Raw genomic sequence first — 19,679 nt, forward strand, 5'->3', positions numbered from 1 at the left:
AAAGATAAAGTCCCAAAAATCAAGAATCATTCTTCCTATAACAGTAATAATTTCAACAATAGGATTGATTTCAACATCAACCTTAATTTCATTATACTAAGGACTATATAAGACCTATATAAGACCTAAATATGATATATATATAAGACCTAAATATATATATAAGACCTAAATATGATAAGAGAGAAAACATCTCATAAGTAGATTTACAGTCTACCACCTAAAATTCAGCCATCTTACCGCAAAAATGATTATTCTCAACAAACCATAAGGACATTGGTACTTTATACTTCATATTTGGAGCATGAGCAGGAATAGTAGGAACATCAATAAGAATACTTATTCATGTTGAACTTGGCCAACCCGGATCTCTAATTGGGGATGACCAGATTTATAATGTTATTATTACAGCTCACGCATTCGTAATAATTTTCTTTATAGTAATACCTATTATAATTGGTGGATTTGGTAATTGACTTGTTCCACTAATAATTGGTGCACCTGATATAGCATTTCCACGAATAAATAATATAAGTTTTTGATTACTACCACCTTCACTAACCCTTCTTCTTACATCTTCTATAGTAGATAATGGTGCTGGTACAGGATGAACAGTTTACCCTCCTCTAGCAGGAGCTATTGCACACGGGGGTGCATCTGTAGATCTAGCTATTTTTTCACTGCACTTAGCAGGTGTATCATCTATTCTTGGTGCAGTGAATTTCATTACAACAGCAATTAATATACGATCAGAAAGTATAACTTTAGATCAAACACCTTTATTTGTATGATCTGTAGCTATTACAGCATTACTTCTCCTTCTTTCACTTCCAGTTTTAGCAGGAGCTATTACTATATTATTAACAGATCGAAATTTAAATACATCATTCTTTGACCCTGCAGGAGGGGGTGACCCAATTCTATATCAACATCTATTTTGATTCTTTGGACACCCAGAAGTTTATATTTTAATTCTACCAGGATTCGGAATTATTTCACATATTGTATGTCAAGAAAGAGGAAAAATTGAATCATTTGGAACATTAGGTATAATTTATGCTATATTATCAATTGGACTAATAGGATTTATTGTATGAGCACATCATATATTTACAGTAGGAATGGATGTTGACACACGAGCATATTTTACATCAGCAACAATAATTATTGCTGTACCTACAGGAATTAAGGTATTTAGATGATTAGCTACATTATATGGAACTAAATTCAAGTTCAATCCACCATTATTATGAGCTCTAGGATTTATTTTCCTATTTACAATTGGTGGATTAACAGGATTAGTATTAGCAAATTCATCACTTGATATTGTATTACATGATACATATTATGTAGTAGCCCACTTTCATTATGTATTATCTATAGGAGCAGTATTTGCAATTATAGGAGGTGTCATTCAATGATATCCACTATTTACAGGATTAACTATAAATAATACATGATTAAAAATCCAATTTACAATTATATTCATTGGAGTAAATTTAACATTCTTTCCTCAACACTTCCTAGGATTAGCAGGAATACCTCGACGATACTCAGACTACCCAGACGCATATACATCATGAAACGTAGTATCAAGAATTGGGTCTACAATTTCTATTGTAGGAATCATTATATTCATTGTAATTATATGAGAAAGAATGGTTACAAACCGAGCAATTATATTTAGAGCTAACATAAGAAGATCAACAGAATGACTACAAAATAACCCTCCTGCAGAACATAGTTACTCAGAATTACCATTAATCTCTAGATTCTAATATGGCAGATTAGTGCAGTAGATTTAAGCTCTACAAATAAAGGTTTGACCTTTTATTAGAAAATATTTATTAATGGCAACATGATCAAATTTATCTCTTCAAGATGGAGCTTCACCATTAATGGAGCAATTATCATTCTTTCATGATCATACTATGGTCGTATTATTATTAATTACAGTAATTGTAGGTTATGCCCTAAGTCATATATTATTTATTGCCTATACTTCATGGACATTTAATTGAAACAATCTGAACAGCTTTACCAGCAATTACATTAATTTTTATTGCCCTTCCATCATTACGACTATTATATTTACTTGATGATTCAGTAGATGCAATAATTACAATTAAAACCATTGGACGACAATGATATTGAAGATATGAATATTCAGACTTCATAGACGTAGAATTTGACACTTATATAACACCAGAACAAGACCTAGAAAATGATGGATTTCGACTGCTAGATGTAGATAACCGAACAATCCTACCAATAAATACAGAAGTACGAGTATTAACAAGAGCATCAGATGTTCTACACTCATGAGCAGTTCCTGCATTAGGGGTTAAAATTGATGCAACGCCAGGTCGGTTAAATCAAGGAACATTCACAATAAATCGACCTGGATTATTCTTTGGACAATGCTCAGAAATCTGTGGAGCAAACCACAGATTTATACCAATTGTAATTGAAAGAACTTCAGTAAATTTATTTATTAAGTGATTATCTAAGATAATTTAAGGAGTTAGTTAAAATAAATAACATTAGAGTGTCAATCTAAAGTAACTAAAAAAATTAGTACACCTTGAAATTCATCAGATGACTGAAAGTAAGTAATGGTCTCTTAAACCAAATAATAGTAAATTAACGACTACTTCTGATGGGGAAATTATATCCAAATCCCTCAAATATCCCCTCTTATATGATTCTCACTATTCATTATATTTTCAGCTACATTAATCTTGTTTAATCAAATAAACTTCTTCTCATTTAAACCTAACCTTATTAAAAGAGCAGAAAAAGGAACAATTGAAATAAAAAACTTAAATTGAAAATGATAACAAATCTATTCTCAACATTTGACCCATCAACTAACATCTTTAATTTATCATTAAATTGAACTAGAACATTTCTAGGACTATTATTAATCCCATCACTATTTTGACTTACACCATCACGAATTAACATTATCTGAAATAAACTAAATTTAACCTTACATAATGAATTTAAAACACTTCTTGGACCAAAATCATTTAATGGAACAACATTCATTTTCATCTCAATTTTTATTATAATATTATTTAACAATTTCATAGGATTATTCCCTTATATTTTTACTAGAACAAGACATTTAGCATTAACATTTGCAATTGCCCTACCTATATGGCTAAGATTTATATTATTTGGATGAATTAACCATACTAATCATATATTTACACACCTTGTACCACAAGGTACACCGCCTGCATTAATATCATTTATAGTACTAATTGAAACAATTAGTAATGTTATTCGACCAGGTACATTAGCAGTACGGTTGGCAGCAAATATAATTGCAGGACACTTATTATTAACCTTATTAGGAAACACAGGACCATCTATAGCAATAAACTTAATCTCATTACTAATTATTGGACAAATACTTCTATTAATTCTAGAATCAGCAGTAGCAATAATTCAAGCCTATGTTTTCTCAATTCTAAGAACTCTATATTCTAGAGAAGTATATTAAACCTATGTTAACAACTCACTCAAACCACCCATTCCACTTAGTAGACTATAGACCTTGACCATTAACAGGAGCAATTGGAGCAATAGTCCTAGTATCAGGACTAGCAAAATGATTCCACCTATTTAATATTAACTTATTCATAATTGGATTTGGAATTACCCTACTAACCATAATTCAATGATGACGAGATGTAGTACGAGAAGGAACATATCAAGGATTACATACAGGATTTGTATCAATTGGATTACGATGAGGAATAATTTATTTATTGCATCAGAGGTATTATTTTTCGTTTCTTTTTTTTGAGCATTCTTTAGAAGAAGATTAGCACCAACAATTGAACTAGGAATACTATGACCTCCAATAGGAATTCAACCCTTTAACCCTATACAAATTCCATTACTTAATACAGCTATTCTTTTAGCATCAGGAGTAACAGTAATATGAGCACATCATAGTTTAATGGAATCTAATCATACTCAAGCACTACAAGGATTATTCTTCACAGTGTTATTAGGACTATACTTTACAATACTTCAAGCATATGAATATTGAGAAGCACCTTTTACCATTGCAGATGCAGTTTATGGATCAACATTCTTTGTTGCAACAGGATTCCATGGTTTGCACGTAATTATTGGAACAATCTTTTTATCAACATGTCTACTTCGACACTCAATAAATCAATTCACACCAAGACACCACTTTGGATTTGAAGCAGCAGCATGATACTGACACTTCGTAGACGTAGTATGATTATTCTTATATATCTCTATTTATTGATGAGGTAGATAATTGTTTTTCTAGTATAAATAGTACATTTGACTTCCAATCAGAAAGCTTGATATAAATCAAGAAAAACAATTCTAATTCTATCCACAAGAGTTTTCATTAGATTTATTATTCCAATAATTGTTATAATCCTGGCAACAACACTGTCAAAAAAATTAATTAATGATCGAGAAAAAAGATCACCATTTGAATGTGGGTTTGTTCCAAAAAGATCAGCACGAATACCATTCTCACTACGATTCTTCCTAATCGCAGTAATCTTTTTAATTTTTGATGTAGAAATTGCACTAATTCTACCAATTGTAATTATTTTTAAAACTTCAGACATTATAATCTGAACAGTATCAACAATATTTTTTATTCTAGTTCTATTAGGCGGACTATACCATGAATGAAACCAAGGAGCATTACAATGAGCAGAATAAAGGGTTGTAGTTAAATATAACATTTGGGTTGCATTCAAAAAGTATTGATAATATCAATCAACCTTAAATAGAATAAGAAGCGAAATATTGCAGTCAGTTTCGACCTGAAAGATTGGTATGTACTACCCTTATTCTTATTAATTGAAGCCAAAAAGAGGCGTATTACTGTTAATAATATAATTGAACTATAATAGTTCCAATTAAGGAAATGTAAAGCCAATATGAAAGCTGCTAACTTTTTATATTAGCGGTTAAACTCCGTTAACATTTCTAAAATTTATATAGTTTAAATAAAACATTACATTTTCACTGTAAAAGTAATATATCTATATTTATAAATACCTAAAAGTAAAAATACTTCCTTAACATCTTCAGTGTCACGCTCTAATTATAAGCTATTTAAGTAAACGAAAAACAATATTACCAAAATAAATATTCAAAAAATAAAAGTTAAAAGATAAATCTTGAAATTAGAATCATATCAACCTTGAATATAACCAATTAAATAAATAAATAATCTATATAAACCTTGACCACCAAGTAATTCACCTCAACCATAATCAAATGACTTAGATGAATAATAACCTATTTTTAAAGGAATATATCTAATAAACTCAGTTGAAAGAAAAGGTATAAATCATATAGAACCAGCAAATCTAACAAAAGAAAGTATACTTAAAGAAAATAAATTATGAGAAAAATCAAAATTAGAAATAAGATAACCTAAATAAGCACCTAAAATAACAACTGTAATAGTTAAAAACTTTAAATAATAAGGTAAAGCAATCACATGAGGAATAGGAAAAATTAATCAAGATAAAAGACTACCACCAAAAACAGCAACAAACAATAGACCAATTATTCCAAATGAAATATAATAACCCTTATCATCAAAAGAAAATCTAGAATAAAAATTATTATCACCAGATATTGAATAATAAAACAAACGAAAAGAATAAGAAGCAGTTAAACCAGTAGAAAAAAAATAAAGAAAAAAATTAAACAATTAATTCATCTTAAACAAACCATCTCAAGAATTAAATCCTTCGAATAAAATCCCGCTAAAAAAGGTATTCCACACAAAGATAAACTAGAACCAATAAAACAAACTGAAGTTAAAGGTATGAAATTAACAATTGATCCTATAAAACGAATATCCTGAGAATCCTTCAAATTATGAATTATTGAACCTGCACATATAAATAATAATGCCTTAAATAAAGCATGAGCCAATAAATGAAAAAATGCAAGCTTTGGATAACCCATAGCCAAAATTCTTATTATTAAACCAAGTTGTCTTAAAGTAGAAAGAGCAATAATCTTCTTCAAATCAAATTCAAAATTAGCACCCAATCCAGCCATAAATATAGTTATACAACCAATTAAAAGTAAAAATCAACCACAATTATAAGTATCCAATATTGGTCTAAAACGAATTAATAAATAAACACCAGCAGTAACAAGAGTAGAAGAATGAACTAAAGCAGAAACAGGAGTAGGAGCTGCTATAGCAGCAGGAAGTCATGAAGAGAAAGGAATCTGAGCTCTCTTAGTTATAGCTGCTAAAACAATTAATATAGTAATGAGCTTTATTTCAAAAGAATTAGAAATAAAATCATAATAATAAATATAATTTCAACCACCAAAATTTAACATTCATGCAATAGAAATTAAAATAGAAACATCACCAATACGATTAGAAAGTGCAGTTAATATACCAGCACTATAAGATTTTACATTTTGATAATAAATAACTAAACAATAAGAAACTAAACCTAAACCATCTCAACCCAATAAAATTCTAATTAAATTAGGACTAATAATTAAAAAACCTATAGAAAGAATAAATATTAAAACAATAATAATAAAACGATTTATATTCTTTTCACCAGATATATAATCCTCTCTATAATAAATAACCAAAGAAGAAATATATATAACAAAAGATATAAAAATAAGAGATATTCAATCCAAAATTAAAGTTATAACAACTATAGAACCATTTAAATTGAAAAGCTCTCACTCAACAAAAACTCTATAATCAATTATTAAATAATAAATACCTAAAATAAAAATTATAGTTCTCGAAATAAACAAAGAAAAAAACTCAAAGAACAAATAGAAAATAAATTCACGGCCTAAGATGGAAACTTCATATCATTGATTCCACAAAACAATATTTTTAATTAAAATACTTAAGCAAACTAAACAAAGAAATATTCACCCTTTAAACAGAGAATATTTAAAGGCAATCAATGTAAAAGTAAAAGATGATATTCACGAAAATAACCAAGAGAACAAGTATAAACACCAGAATAATAATTCCCATGCTGAGAATAAGAATATATATACAAAGTATAAACAGCTCTAAAAAAAGATAAAAAAAAATCAAAGCAAAGAATCTAAAAGAAGATCAAGATATAATTCTATTTAATAATCTAATTTCACCTACCAAATTTAAAGAAGGAGGAGCAGCCATATTTGATGATCTTAAAAGAAATCATCATAAAGCCATTTTTGGCATCAAATTAATTATTAATTATACCCTTGTTAATTAATAATCTTCGTCTACCTAAACGTTCATAAATAATATTAGATAAACAAAATAAACCAGAAGAACATAAACCATGACCAACCATTAGAGAAAGAGAACCTACACAACCTCATCAATTCATAGTCATCAATCCACCAATAACCATTCTTATATGAGCAACAGAAGAATATGCAATTAAAGACTTTAAATCAACCTGACGAAAACAAATAAATCTTACAATAACACCGCCAGATAAACCTAAAGATAATCAAAAATAATTAAACTTTAAACCCAAATAAGAAATAACATTTATAACACGAAAAATACCATAACCACCTAACTTTAATAAAACACCAGCAAGAATTATTCTACCTGAAATAGGGGCCTCTACATGAGCCTTAGGAAGTCATAAATGAACCAAAAATATAGGTATCTTAACTAAAAAAGCCAAAATTATAAATACATAAAACATAAAATAATAAGAACCAAAATCAACCAATAAAGGAAAATATAAAGTATTAGAAAAATCATAAACCTTAAATAAAACTAATAATAAAGGTAATCTAGCAACCAAAGTATAAAAAATTAAATAAACACCAGCCTGCAAACGCTCAGGTTGATAACCCCAACCCAAAATTAAAAGTAAAGTAGGAACTAATCTAGCCTCAAAAAAATATAAAAAGAAAGAAGACTTAATCTAGCAAATGAACAATAAAGCATAATTATTAAAATCAAAACCATAAAAACAAAAAAATTAGAATGATATGAACTTAAATATACTGAACCTCTAGCAGTGATTATTAAAGAACAAATCCAAAAACTAAGTAAAATTAAACTAAAAGAAAAATAATCAATACCAAAATAATATCTAATTATATTCAAATCAGCATATGAATAAACACAAATTATAAAAACAAAACTCGACAGAAACATTAAAGAATGAACCAACCATCAACAATTATTTAATAAACAAAGAGGGATCAAAAAAATAGTTATAAATAAATACTTTAACATAAAGATAAACCAAAAGAATTAAAAAAATCATTACCATGAGAACGAATTATTGAAACTAAAATAGAAAGACCTAAAGCACCCTCACAAACAGAAAAAACTAAAAAAATAACAGGAAAAAAATAATCATAATCAAACTCATTAAGAAAAACAATAACTAATATAAATAAAGAAAGAACAATATATTCTAATCTCAAAAGAAACATTAATAAATGTTTACGTTTAGAAGAAAAAACATAAACACCAGCAAAATAAATCAATAAAGAAGAAAAAATAGAGAATGTAAACATTAGTTTTAATAGTTTAAAAAAAACGCCGGTCTTGTAAACCGGAAATAAGTCCAGCCCCCACTTTTAAAACTTCAGAGGTGGAAAAGCTTCCATCATCGGTCCCCAAAACCGATATTTTAAATAAACTAACCCCTGAAATGATCAAAATAATAATTATATCATTATCAAATGTAATAAATATTAATTTTATTAAATTAAGACACCCAATATCAATAATGCTTTTTATTATCCTTCAAACATTCCTAGTTGGATTAATAACAGGAACAATAATAGAAAGATATTGATTATCATATATTTTATTTTTAACATTTCTTGGTGGTATACTAGTATTATTTATTTACATTACAAGAATTGCATCAAACGAAATATTTCAGCCTAAATCAATTACTATAATTATTACATTAATAATGTGAGTATTTATCATATCAATATTAATTATTCTAGATATATCTATATTTATAGACTTTTTCAAAAACACCGAAACTATAAATATTGATAATTCAATCAATTATCAAGAAATAACAATATCTTTAGAAAAATTATATAATAGACCAACATTCATTATTACAATAATAATAATAATTTCTTTATTTTTAGAACTACTAGCAGTTGTTAAAATCACCAATATTAATCAGGGACCTATTCGTAAAATAAGATAATTACTAATGAATAAACCCTAACGATTAAGACATCCTTTAATTAAAATTATTAATAACTCTTTAATTGACTTACCTGCCCCAACAAATATTTCATTTTGATGAAATTTTGGATCCCTATTAGGGTTATGTTTGGTAATTCAAATCGTAACTGGACTATTTTTAGCTACACATTATACATCAAATATTGAAATAGCATTCAGTAGTGTAGTACACATCTGCCGAGACGTAAATAATGGTTGAATTATCCGAACCTTACATGCAAATGGAGCATCTATATTTTTTATTTGTATTTACTTACATGTAGGACGGGGAATTTACTACGGATCTTATATATATATATACATACCTGAATAATTGGTACAGTGATTTTATTTTTAGTTATAGAAACTGCATTTATAGGATATGTCTTACCCTGAGGCCAAATATCTTTTTGAGGTGCAACAGTAATTACTAATTTATTATCAGCAATCCCATACTTAGGAACAGATTTAGTCCAATGAGTATGAGGAGGATTCGCTGTTGATAATGCAACATTAAATCGATTCTTCACATTCCATTTTGTATTACCATTTATTATTGCTGCTATAGCAGCAATTCATTTATTTTTTCTTCACCAAACAGGATCTAATAATCCTCTTGGACTAAATGGAGATATTGAAAAAATTCCATTCCATCCATACTTTACCTTTAAGGATTCTATTACATTTGTAATAATAACATCATTATTAATTATACTATGTTTAATCAATCCTTACCTATTAGGAGATCCAGATAACTTTGTACCTGCCAACCCATTAGTAACACCAGTTCACATTCAACCAGAGTGATATTTCCTATTTGCATATGCAATTCTACGATCTATCCCTAATAAGTTAGGAGGTGTTATTGCATTATTTTTATCAATTAGAATCTTAATAATTTTACCATTTTCTAATAAAACACCATTCCGAGGCATTCAATTTTACCCTATTAATCAAATTTTATTCTGAATTATAGTAGTTGTTGTATGCTTACTAACGTGAATTGGTAAACGACCTGTTGAAGAACCTTATATTATAACAGGTCAAATCTTAACAATTATTTACTTTACATATTTCTTAATTAATGTCCATGTCGCAAACACATGAGATAAATTAATTAAGGAATAAAGTTAATTAGCTTAGGAAAAGCATATGTTTTGAAAACATAAAATTAGAAGTTTAACTCTTCTATTAACTTTTCTCAAAAAATTTCACTAAACAAATGAGATAAATAAAATCTTTAAACCAACAAAGAAAATAAAAAAATTCAAAGATAAAGGTAAAAAACTTTTTCAAGCTAAGTACATTAATTTATCATAACGAAACCGTGGTAATGTCCCACGAACCCAAATAAAACCAAAAGATATAATAGCAAGCTTAATAAAAAATATAAAAGAATAAAAATCACCGCCTAAAAAAATTAAAGCCAATAACATTCTTATGAAGACAATTCTAGTATATTCAGCTAAAAAAATTAAAGTAAAACCACCCGCACCATACTCAATATTAAATCCTGAAACTAACTCAGATTCCCCTTCAGCAAAATCAAAAGGAGTACGATTAGTTTCAGCTAAACAAGACGCAAAACAAGCTAAAGCTAAAGGAAAAGAAATAATAATAAATCAACAATAAAGCTGATAGTTTATAGAATCAAACATATTAAAACTACCAATTAAAATAATTAAAGACAATAAAATTAAAGCTAAACTAACTTCATAAGAAATTGTTTGAGCAACAGAACGAAGAGAAAATAATAATGAATAATTTGAATTAGAAGATCAACCAACAATTATAACAGTATAAACACCTAATCTAGTACAACATAAAAAAAATAAAAATCCATAAGAAAAAGAACACATATAAGTTAAATAAGGAAAAATTACTCAAACGGCTAAAGAAATCATTAAATTAAAAACAGGGGGAAAATAATAAAGTAGGTAATTAGATATAATAGGAATTGGCTGCACCTTACAAATTAACTTAATAGCATCTCTAAATGGCTGAGGAATTCCAACAAAACCTACCTTATTTGGACCCTTTCGAATCTGAATATAACCTAAAACCTTACGCTCTAATAAAGTTAAAAAGGCAATACTAATTAAAACACAAATAACCAATAAAAGAAAATTCAAAATAAATATAAATAAATCATAAAGTATCAATACTATTTGTAGAAAAAATCTACATAAATGAATTCTAAATTCAACACATTAATCTGTCAAAATAGTAAATAAATTAATATTAATCAATATAACAAAAAATATTTTAACCATATGGTCCTTTCGTACTAATATGGATTAATAATCTTAGGATAGAAACCGACCTGGCTCACGCCGGTCTGAACTCAGATCATGTAAGAATTTAAAGGTCGAACAGACCCAATCATTGGGCTCCTGCACCCAAAATTTTTCTTAATCCAACATCGAGGTAGCAATCTGCTTTGTCGATATGAGCTCTCAAAAACAATTACGCTGTTATCCCTAAGGTAACTTAATCTTATGATCATAAATTATGGATCAAAATAACAAACATAAATAAATGATATAATAATGAAGAGTTCATCTATTCTTCATGTCACCCCAACAAAACATCATCATTAAATATAGAAAGACAAACAAAAAACTATATAAAAGTAAAATGTCAAGCTCTATAGGGTCTTCTCGTCCTAAAGAAGAATTTAAGCCTTTTGACTCAAAAGTTAAATTCAAAAATTTATTAAGAGACAGTTGATTTCTCGTCAAGCCATTCATTCCAGCCACTAATTAAGAGACTAATGATTATGCTACCTTTGCACGGTCAAAATACCGCGGCTCTTTAAAAATACGCTCAGTGAGCAGGCCAGACCTCAAAATATAAACAAGAGGACATGTTTTTGATAAACAGGCGGAAATCAATTTTGCCTAGTTCCTTATAATAAGTTCACAAGGTAAAAATTTTATACAAATAAATATACTAATTCTATCATTATTACAAAAATTTTAAAATTAAATTAATAATCTTAATAAAAAACCTAAAATATTTATAAAATCAAAATAAAAAATAATGAACTAAAACGTAATCTTAAAGATAGCTGGTTTAAAGCTTACTATTATATTTCTATAAAATAAATTATAGGTTATTAACTTCAAAGCTTATCCCTTAAAGAAGATACCTATATTTTTGGTTCATTTATGACTTCCAAAGGCTCATGTAGAGGCCCCTATTTCAGGTAGAATAATTCTTGCTGGTGTTTTATTAAAGTTAGGTGGTTATGGTATTTTTCATGTTAGAAAGGTTATTTCTTATTTGGGTTTAAAGTTTAATTATTTTTGTGTATCTTTAGGTTTATCTGGGGGTGTTATTGTAAGATTTATTTGTTTTCGTCAGGTTGATTTAAAGTCTTTAATTGCATATTCTTCTGTTGCTCATATAAGAATGGTTATTGGTGGATTGATGACTATGAATTGATGAGGTTGTGTAGCTTCTCTTTCTCTAATGGTTGGTCATGGTTTATGTTCTTCTGGTTTATTTTGTTTATCTAATATTATTTATGAACGTTTAGGTAGACGAAGATTATTAATTAACAAGGGTATAATTAATAATTAATTTGATGCCAAAAATGGCTTTATGATGATTTCTTTTAAGATCGTCAAATATGGCTGCTCCTCCTTCTTTAAATTTGGTAGGTGAAATTAGATTATTAAATAGAATTATATCTTGATCTTCTTTTAGATTCTTTGCTTTGATTTTTTTTTATCTTTTTTTAGAGCTGTTTATACTTTGTATATATATTCTTATTCTCAGCATGGGAATTATTATTCTGGTGTTTATACTTGTTCTCTTGGTTATTTTCGTGAATATCATCTTTTACTTTTACATTGATTGCCTTTAAATATTCTCTGTTTAAAGGGTGAATATTTCTTTGTTTAGTTTGCTTAAGTATTTTAATTAAAAATATTGTTTTGTGGAATCAATGATATGAAGTTTTCATCTTAGGCCGTGAATTTATTTTCTATTTGTTCTTTGAGTTTTTTTTCTTTGTTTATTTCGAGAACTATAATTTTTATTTTAGGTATTTATTATTTAATAATTGATTATAGAGTTTTTGTTGAGTGAGAGCTTTTCAATTTAAATGGTTCTATAATTGTTATAACTTTAATTTTGGATTGAATATCTCTTATTTTTATATCTTTTGTTATATATATTTCTTCTTTGGTTATTTATTATAGAGAGGATTATATATCTGGTGAAAAGAATATAAATCGTTTTATTATTATTGTTTTAATATTTATTCTTTCTATAGGTTTTTTAATTATTAGTCCTAATTTAATTAGAATTTTATTGGGTTGAGATGGTTTAGGTTTAGTTTCTTATTGTTTAGTTATTTATTATCAAAATGTAAAATCTTATAGTGCTGGTATATTAACTGCACTATCTAATCGTATTGGTGATGTTTCTATTTTAATTTCTATTGCATGAATGTTAAATTTTGGTGGTTGAAATTATATTTATTATTATGATTTTATTTCTAACTCTTTTGAAATAAAGCTCATTACTATATTAATTGTTTTAGCAGCTATAACTAAGAGAGCTGAGATTCCTTTCTCTTCATGACTTCCTGCTGCTATAGCAGCTCCTACTCCTGTTTCTGCTTTAGTTCATTCTTCTACTCTTGTTACTGCTGGTGTTTATTTATTAATTCGTTTTAGACCAATATTGGATACTTATAATTGTGGTTGATTTTTACTTTTAATTGGTTGTATAACTATATTTATGGCTGGATTGGGTGCTAATTTTGAATTTGATTTGAAGAAGATTATTGCTCTTTCTACTTTAAGACAACTTGGTGTAATAATAATAATTTTGGCTATGGGTTATCCAAAGCTTGCATTTTTTCATTTATTGGCTCATGCTTTATTTAAGGCATTATTATTTATATGTGCAGGTTCAATAATTCATAATTTGAAGGATTCTCAGGATATTCGTTTTATAGGATCAATTGTTAATTTCATACCTTTAACTTCAGTTTGTTTTAATGTTTCTAGTTTATCTTTGTGTGGAATACCTTTTTTAGCGGGATTTTATTCGAAGGATTTAATTCTTGAGATGGTTTGTTTAAGATGAATTAATTGTTTAATTTTTTTTCTTTATTTTTTTCTACTGGTTTAACTGCTTCTTATTCTTTTCGTTTGTTTTATTATTCAATATCTGGTGATAATAATTTTTATTCTAGATTTTCTTTTGATGATAAAGGTTATTATATTTCATTTGGAATAATTGGTCTATTGTTTGTTGCTGTTTTTGGTGGTAGTCTTTTATCTTGATTAATTTTTCCTATTCCTCATGTGATTGCTTTACCTTATTATTTAAAGTTTTTAACTATTACAGTTGTTATTTTAGGTGCTTATTTACGTTATCTTATTTCTAATTTTGATTTTTCTCATAATTTATTTTCTTTAAGTATACTTTCTTTTGTTAGATTTGCTGGTTCTATATGATTTATACCTTTTCTTTCAACTAAGTTTATTAGATATATTCCTTTAAAAATAGGTTATTATTCATCTAAGTCATTTGATTATGGTTGAGGTGAATTACTTGGTGGTCAAGGTTTATATAGATTATTTATTTATTTAACCACAAACATTAACAAAAAAAAAAGAAACGCCCATATGTATGACCACAACAACTTCTCTATTATATATAATTAAAGATTAATATGGAACATGTATAGCAATAAATGTATTATATTCTTTCTTATTTAATCTTTGTTTTTCACTAATAAATAAAGAAAGATTAAATAATATAATAAATATATTTTATACAATTATGTAATTTAATATAATATGTTATTAATATGAATTCTTTTTTTATATTAAGTTAACTTTCATATATATTAGTTAAATAATCTAATTATAGATAATTTATATAATTATATTATTATAATTAATATAATAATTTATATTAATTATAATATTTTATATTTAAATTAATAATTATATTTATTATATCCAATTATAATAATATTAAATTACATATTATTATATATATTATATTATAATAACTTATTTTAACCTAAAAACATAAGTAGCTATAATCCTAGGTAAATAAGTGCATTAAAATAATCAATTGATAATGGTAAGATGAACTTATAATGTTTTAATTTCAATTAAATGTAATATATTAATATAAATTATTTATTATATATATATATATAAAAATATAATGAGCAGGATAAATTAATCCTAATTAAACAAAATAATACATAAATGAATTTCAAAAAAAACTTTCGATTCATATATTAAATAAATGAAGTGCCTGATTAAAGGGTTACCTTGATAGGGTAAATAAAGTAAATAAAATTACCTTCATTAAAATTACATAAGATAGAATTAAACTACCTCCTTTAGTATCAAAAACTAACGTGCATCATACACCTTAATGTAGAAAGGTAAGCTAAACAAGCTAATGGGTTCATACCCCATTTATAGAGGTATCAATCCTCTCCTTTTTAATGACCAACAACTCTACAAAACTTCTCTTCCTATCAACATTAATGATAGGAACGATCCTGTCCATTTCATCAAATTCCTGATTTGGGGTTTGAATAGGACTTGAGATCAACTTACTTTCATTTATTCCACTCCTAACAAGAAATAAAAATATAATAATAAACGAATCATCAATTAAATATTTTATTGTCCAAGCAATAGCATCGACAATATTATTATTTTCAATTTTGCTGATTCAAATATAATATCCCATGGGATGGGAAACAGAATTTATCCAATCAATAATAATTAGATCTAGACTATTATTAAAGATTGGAGCTGCACCTTTCCATTTCTGATTTCCAGAAGTTATAGGAGCATCAAGATGAAATAATTGTTTAACATTAATAACATGACAAAAAATCGCCCCAATAATGGTCTTATCTTATTGTATTCAATTAAGAACTTTTATTTGAACAATTATTATCTTAAGAATTATTATTGGGGCAATAGGAGGTTTAAATCAAACATCCTTACGACAACTTTTAGCATATTCATCAATCAGACATCTAGGTTGAATAATTAGATCATTAACAGTCAGAGAAAACATCTGAGAACTATACTTCATTATTTACTCACTATTAAGATTAATTATAGTTTTATTATTTAAGCAAATAAATTTATTTTTCATAAATCAAATTTATTCAGCCAGAAATATAAAAACCGAAATTAAATTCATAATTTTCTTATCTTTATTATCTTTAGGTGGACTACCACCATTCCTTGGATTCTTACCAAAATGAATTGTAATACAATCATTAATAGAAAACAATATAACAACTATTATAACTATTATAGTTGTATTAACTACAATTACACTCTACTACTATATACGTATTAGATTCTCAGCTCTAATTATATCATACACAGAAAATTCGTGATCTATAAAGCTAAAGTCCCAAAAATCAAGAATCATTCTTCCTATAACAGTAATAATTTCAACAATAGGATTGATTTCAACATCAACATTAATTTCATTATACTAAGGACTTAAGTTAATCAAACTAATAACCTTCAAAGTTATAATTAAAAGAATAATCTTTTAGGCCTTAGTAAAATTTTACACCTCTAGAATTGCAGTCTAGAATCATAATTGAATATAAGACCTAAATATGATAAGAGAGAAAACATCTCATAAGTAGATTTACAGTCTACCACCTAAAATTCAGCCATCTTACCGCAAAAATGATTATTCTCAACAAACCATAAGGACATTGGTACTTTATACTTCATATTTGGAGCATGAGCAGGAATAGTAGGAACATCAATAAGAATACTTATTCGTGCTGAACTTGGCCAACCCGGATCTCTAATTGGGGATGACCAGATTTATAATGTTATTATTACAGCTCACGCATTTGTAATAATTTTCTTTATAGTAATACCTATTATAATTGGTGGATTTGGTAATTGACTTGTTCCACTAATAATTGGTGCACCAGATATAGCATTTCCACGAATAAATAATATAAGTTTTTGATTACTACCACCTTCACTAACCCTTCTTCTTACATCTTCTATAGTAGATAATGGTGCTGGTACAGGATGAACAGTTTACCCTCCTCTAGCAGGAGCTATTGCACACGGGGGTGCATCTGTAGATCTAGCTATTTTTTCACTGCACTTAGCAGGTGTATCATCTATTCTTGGTGCAGTGAATTTCATTACAACAGCAATTAATATACGATCAGAAAGTATAACTTTTGATCAAACACCTTTATTTGTATGATCTGTAGCTATTACAGCATTACTTCTCCTTCTTTCACTTCCAGTTTTAGCAGGAGCTATTACTATATTATTAACAGATCGAAATTTAAATACATCATTCTTTGACCCTGCAGGAGGGGGTGACCCAATTCTATATCAACATCTATTTTGATTCTTTGGACACCCAGAAGTTTATATTTTAATTCTACCGGGATTCGGAATTATTTCACATATTGTATGTCAAGAAAGAGGAAAAATTGAATCATTTGGAACATTAGGTATAATTTATGCTATATTATCAATTGGACTAATAGGATTTATTGTATGAGCACATCATATATTTACAGCAGGAATGGATGTTGACACACGAGCATATTTTACATCAGCAACAATAATTATTGCTGTACCTACAGGAATTAAGGTATTTAGATGATTAGCTACATTATATGGAACTAAATTCAAGTTCAATCCACCATTATTATGAGCTCTAGGATTTATTTTCCTATTTACAACTGGTGGATTAACAGGATTAGTATTAGCAAATTCATCACTTGATATTGTATTACATGATACATATTATGTAGTAGCCCACTTTCATTATGTATTATCTATAGGAGCAGTATTTGCAATTATAGGAGGTGTCATTCAATGATATCCACTATTTACAGGATTAACTATAAATAATACATGATTAAAAATCCAATTTACAATTATATTCATTGGAGTAAATTTAACATTCTTTCCTCAACACTTCCTAGGATTAGCAGGAATACCTCGACGATACTCAGACTACCCAGACGCATATACATCATGAAACGTAGTATCAAGAATTGGGTCTACAATTTCTATTGTAGGAATCATTATATTCATTGTAATTATATGAGAAAGAATGGTTACAAACCGAGCAATTATATTTAGAGCTAACATAAGAAGATCAACAGAATGACTACAAAATAACCCTCCTGCAGAACATAGTTACTCAGAATTACCATTAATCTCTAGATTCTATATGGCAGATTAGTGCAGTAGATTTAAGCTCTACAAATAAAGGTTTGACCTTTTATTAGAAAATATTTATTAATGGCAACATGATCAAATTTATCTCTTCAAGATGGAGCTTCACCATTAATGGAGCAATTATCATTCTTTCATGATCATACTATGGTCGTATTATTATTAATTACAGTAATTGTAGGTTATGCCCTAAGTCATATATTATTTATTGCCTATACTAACCGTAATATACTTCATGGACATTTAATTGAAACAATCTGAACAGCTTTACCAGCAATTACATTAATTTTTATTGCCCTTCCATCATTACGACTATTATATTTACTTGATGATTCAGTAGATGCAATAATTACAATTAAAACCATTGGACGACAATGATATTGAAGATATGAATATTCAGACTTCATAGACGTAGAATTTGACACTTATATAACACCAGAACAAGACCTAGAAAATGATGGATTTCGACTGCTAGATGTAGATAACCGAACAATCCTACCAATAAATACAGAAGTACGAGTATTAATAAGAGCATCAGATGTTCTACACTCATGCGCAGTTCCTGCATTAGGGGTTAAAATTGATGCAACGCCAGGTCGGTTAAATCAAGGAACATTCACAATAAATCGACCTGGATTATTCTTTGGACAATGCTCAGAAATCTGTGGAGCAAACCACAGATTTATACCAATTGTAATTGAAAGAACTTCAGTAAATTTATTTATTAAGTGATTATCTAAGATAATTTAAGGAGTTAGTTAAAATAAATAACATTAGAGTGTCAATCTAAAGTAACTAAAAAAATTAGTACACCATGAAATTCATCAGATGACTGAAAGTAAGTAATGGTCTCTTAAACCAAATAATAGTAAATTAAAGACTACTTCTGATGGGGAAATTATATCCAAATCCCTCAAATATCCCCTCTTATATGATTCTCACTATTCATTATATTTTCAGCTACATTAATCTTGTTTAATCAAATAAACTTCTTCTCATTTAAACCTAACCTTATTAAAAGAGCAGAAAAAGGAACAATTGAAATAAAAAACTTAAATTGAAAATGATAACAAACCTATTCTCAACATTTCACCCATCAACTAACATCTTTCATTTATCATTAAATTGAACTAGAACATTTCTAGGACTATTATTAATCCCATCACTATTTTGACTTACACCATCACGAA

The 19,679-nt window shown here is 27.5% G+C and overlaps 1 protein-coding gene across 1 annotated transcript in view; it reads left to right on the forward strand.

Moving 5' to 3' along the window:
* The window catches only part of LOC126356338 (NADH-ubiquinone oxidoreductase chain 5-like), a 32,827-nt gene extending 17,986 nt beyond the window's left edge, over window positions 1-14,841 (forward strand). The window contains exon 2 of the mRNA XM_050007326.1: window positions 14,166-14,841. Within this exon, the coding sequence (XP_049863283.1) occupies window positions 14,166-14,344 (179 nt within the window). The 3' untranslated portion in view covers window positions 14,345-14,841. The remainder of the gene's footprint in view (window positions 1-14,165) is intronic.
* Window positions 14,842-19,679: the final 4,838 nt, after the last annotated feature.

This window comes from Schistocerca gregaria, chromosome 3 (assembly GCF_023897955.1).
Source record: "Schistocerca gregaria isolate iqSchGreg1 chromosome 3, iqSchGreg1.2, whole genome shotgun sequence".
In the NCBI taxonomy this organism is placed as follows: domain Eukaryota; kingdom Metazoa; phylum Arthropoda; class Insecta; order Orthoptera; family Acrididae; genus Schistocerca; species Schistocerca gregaria.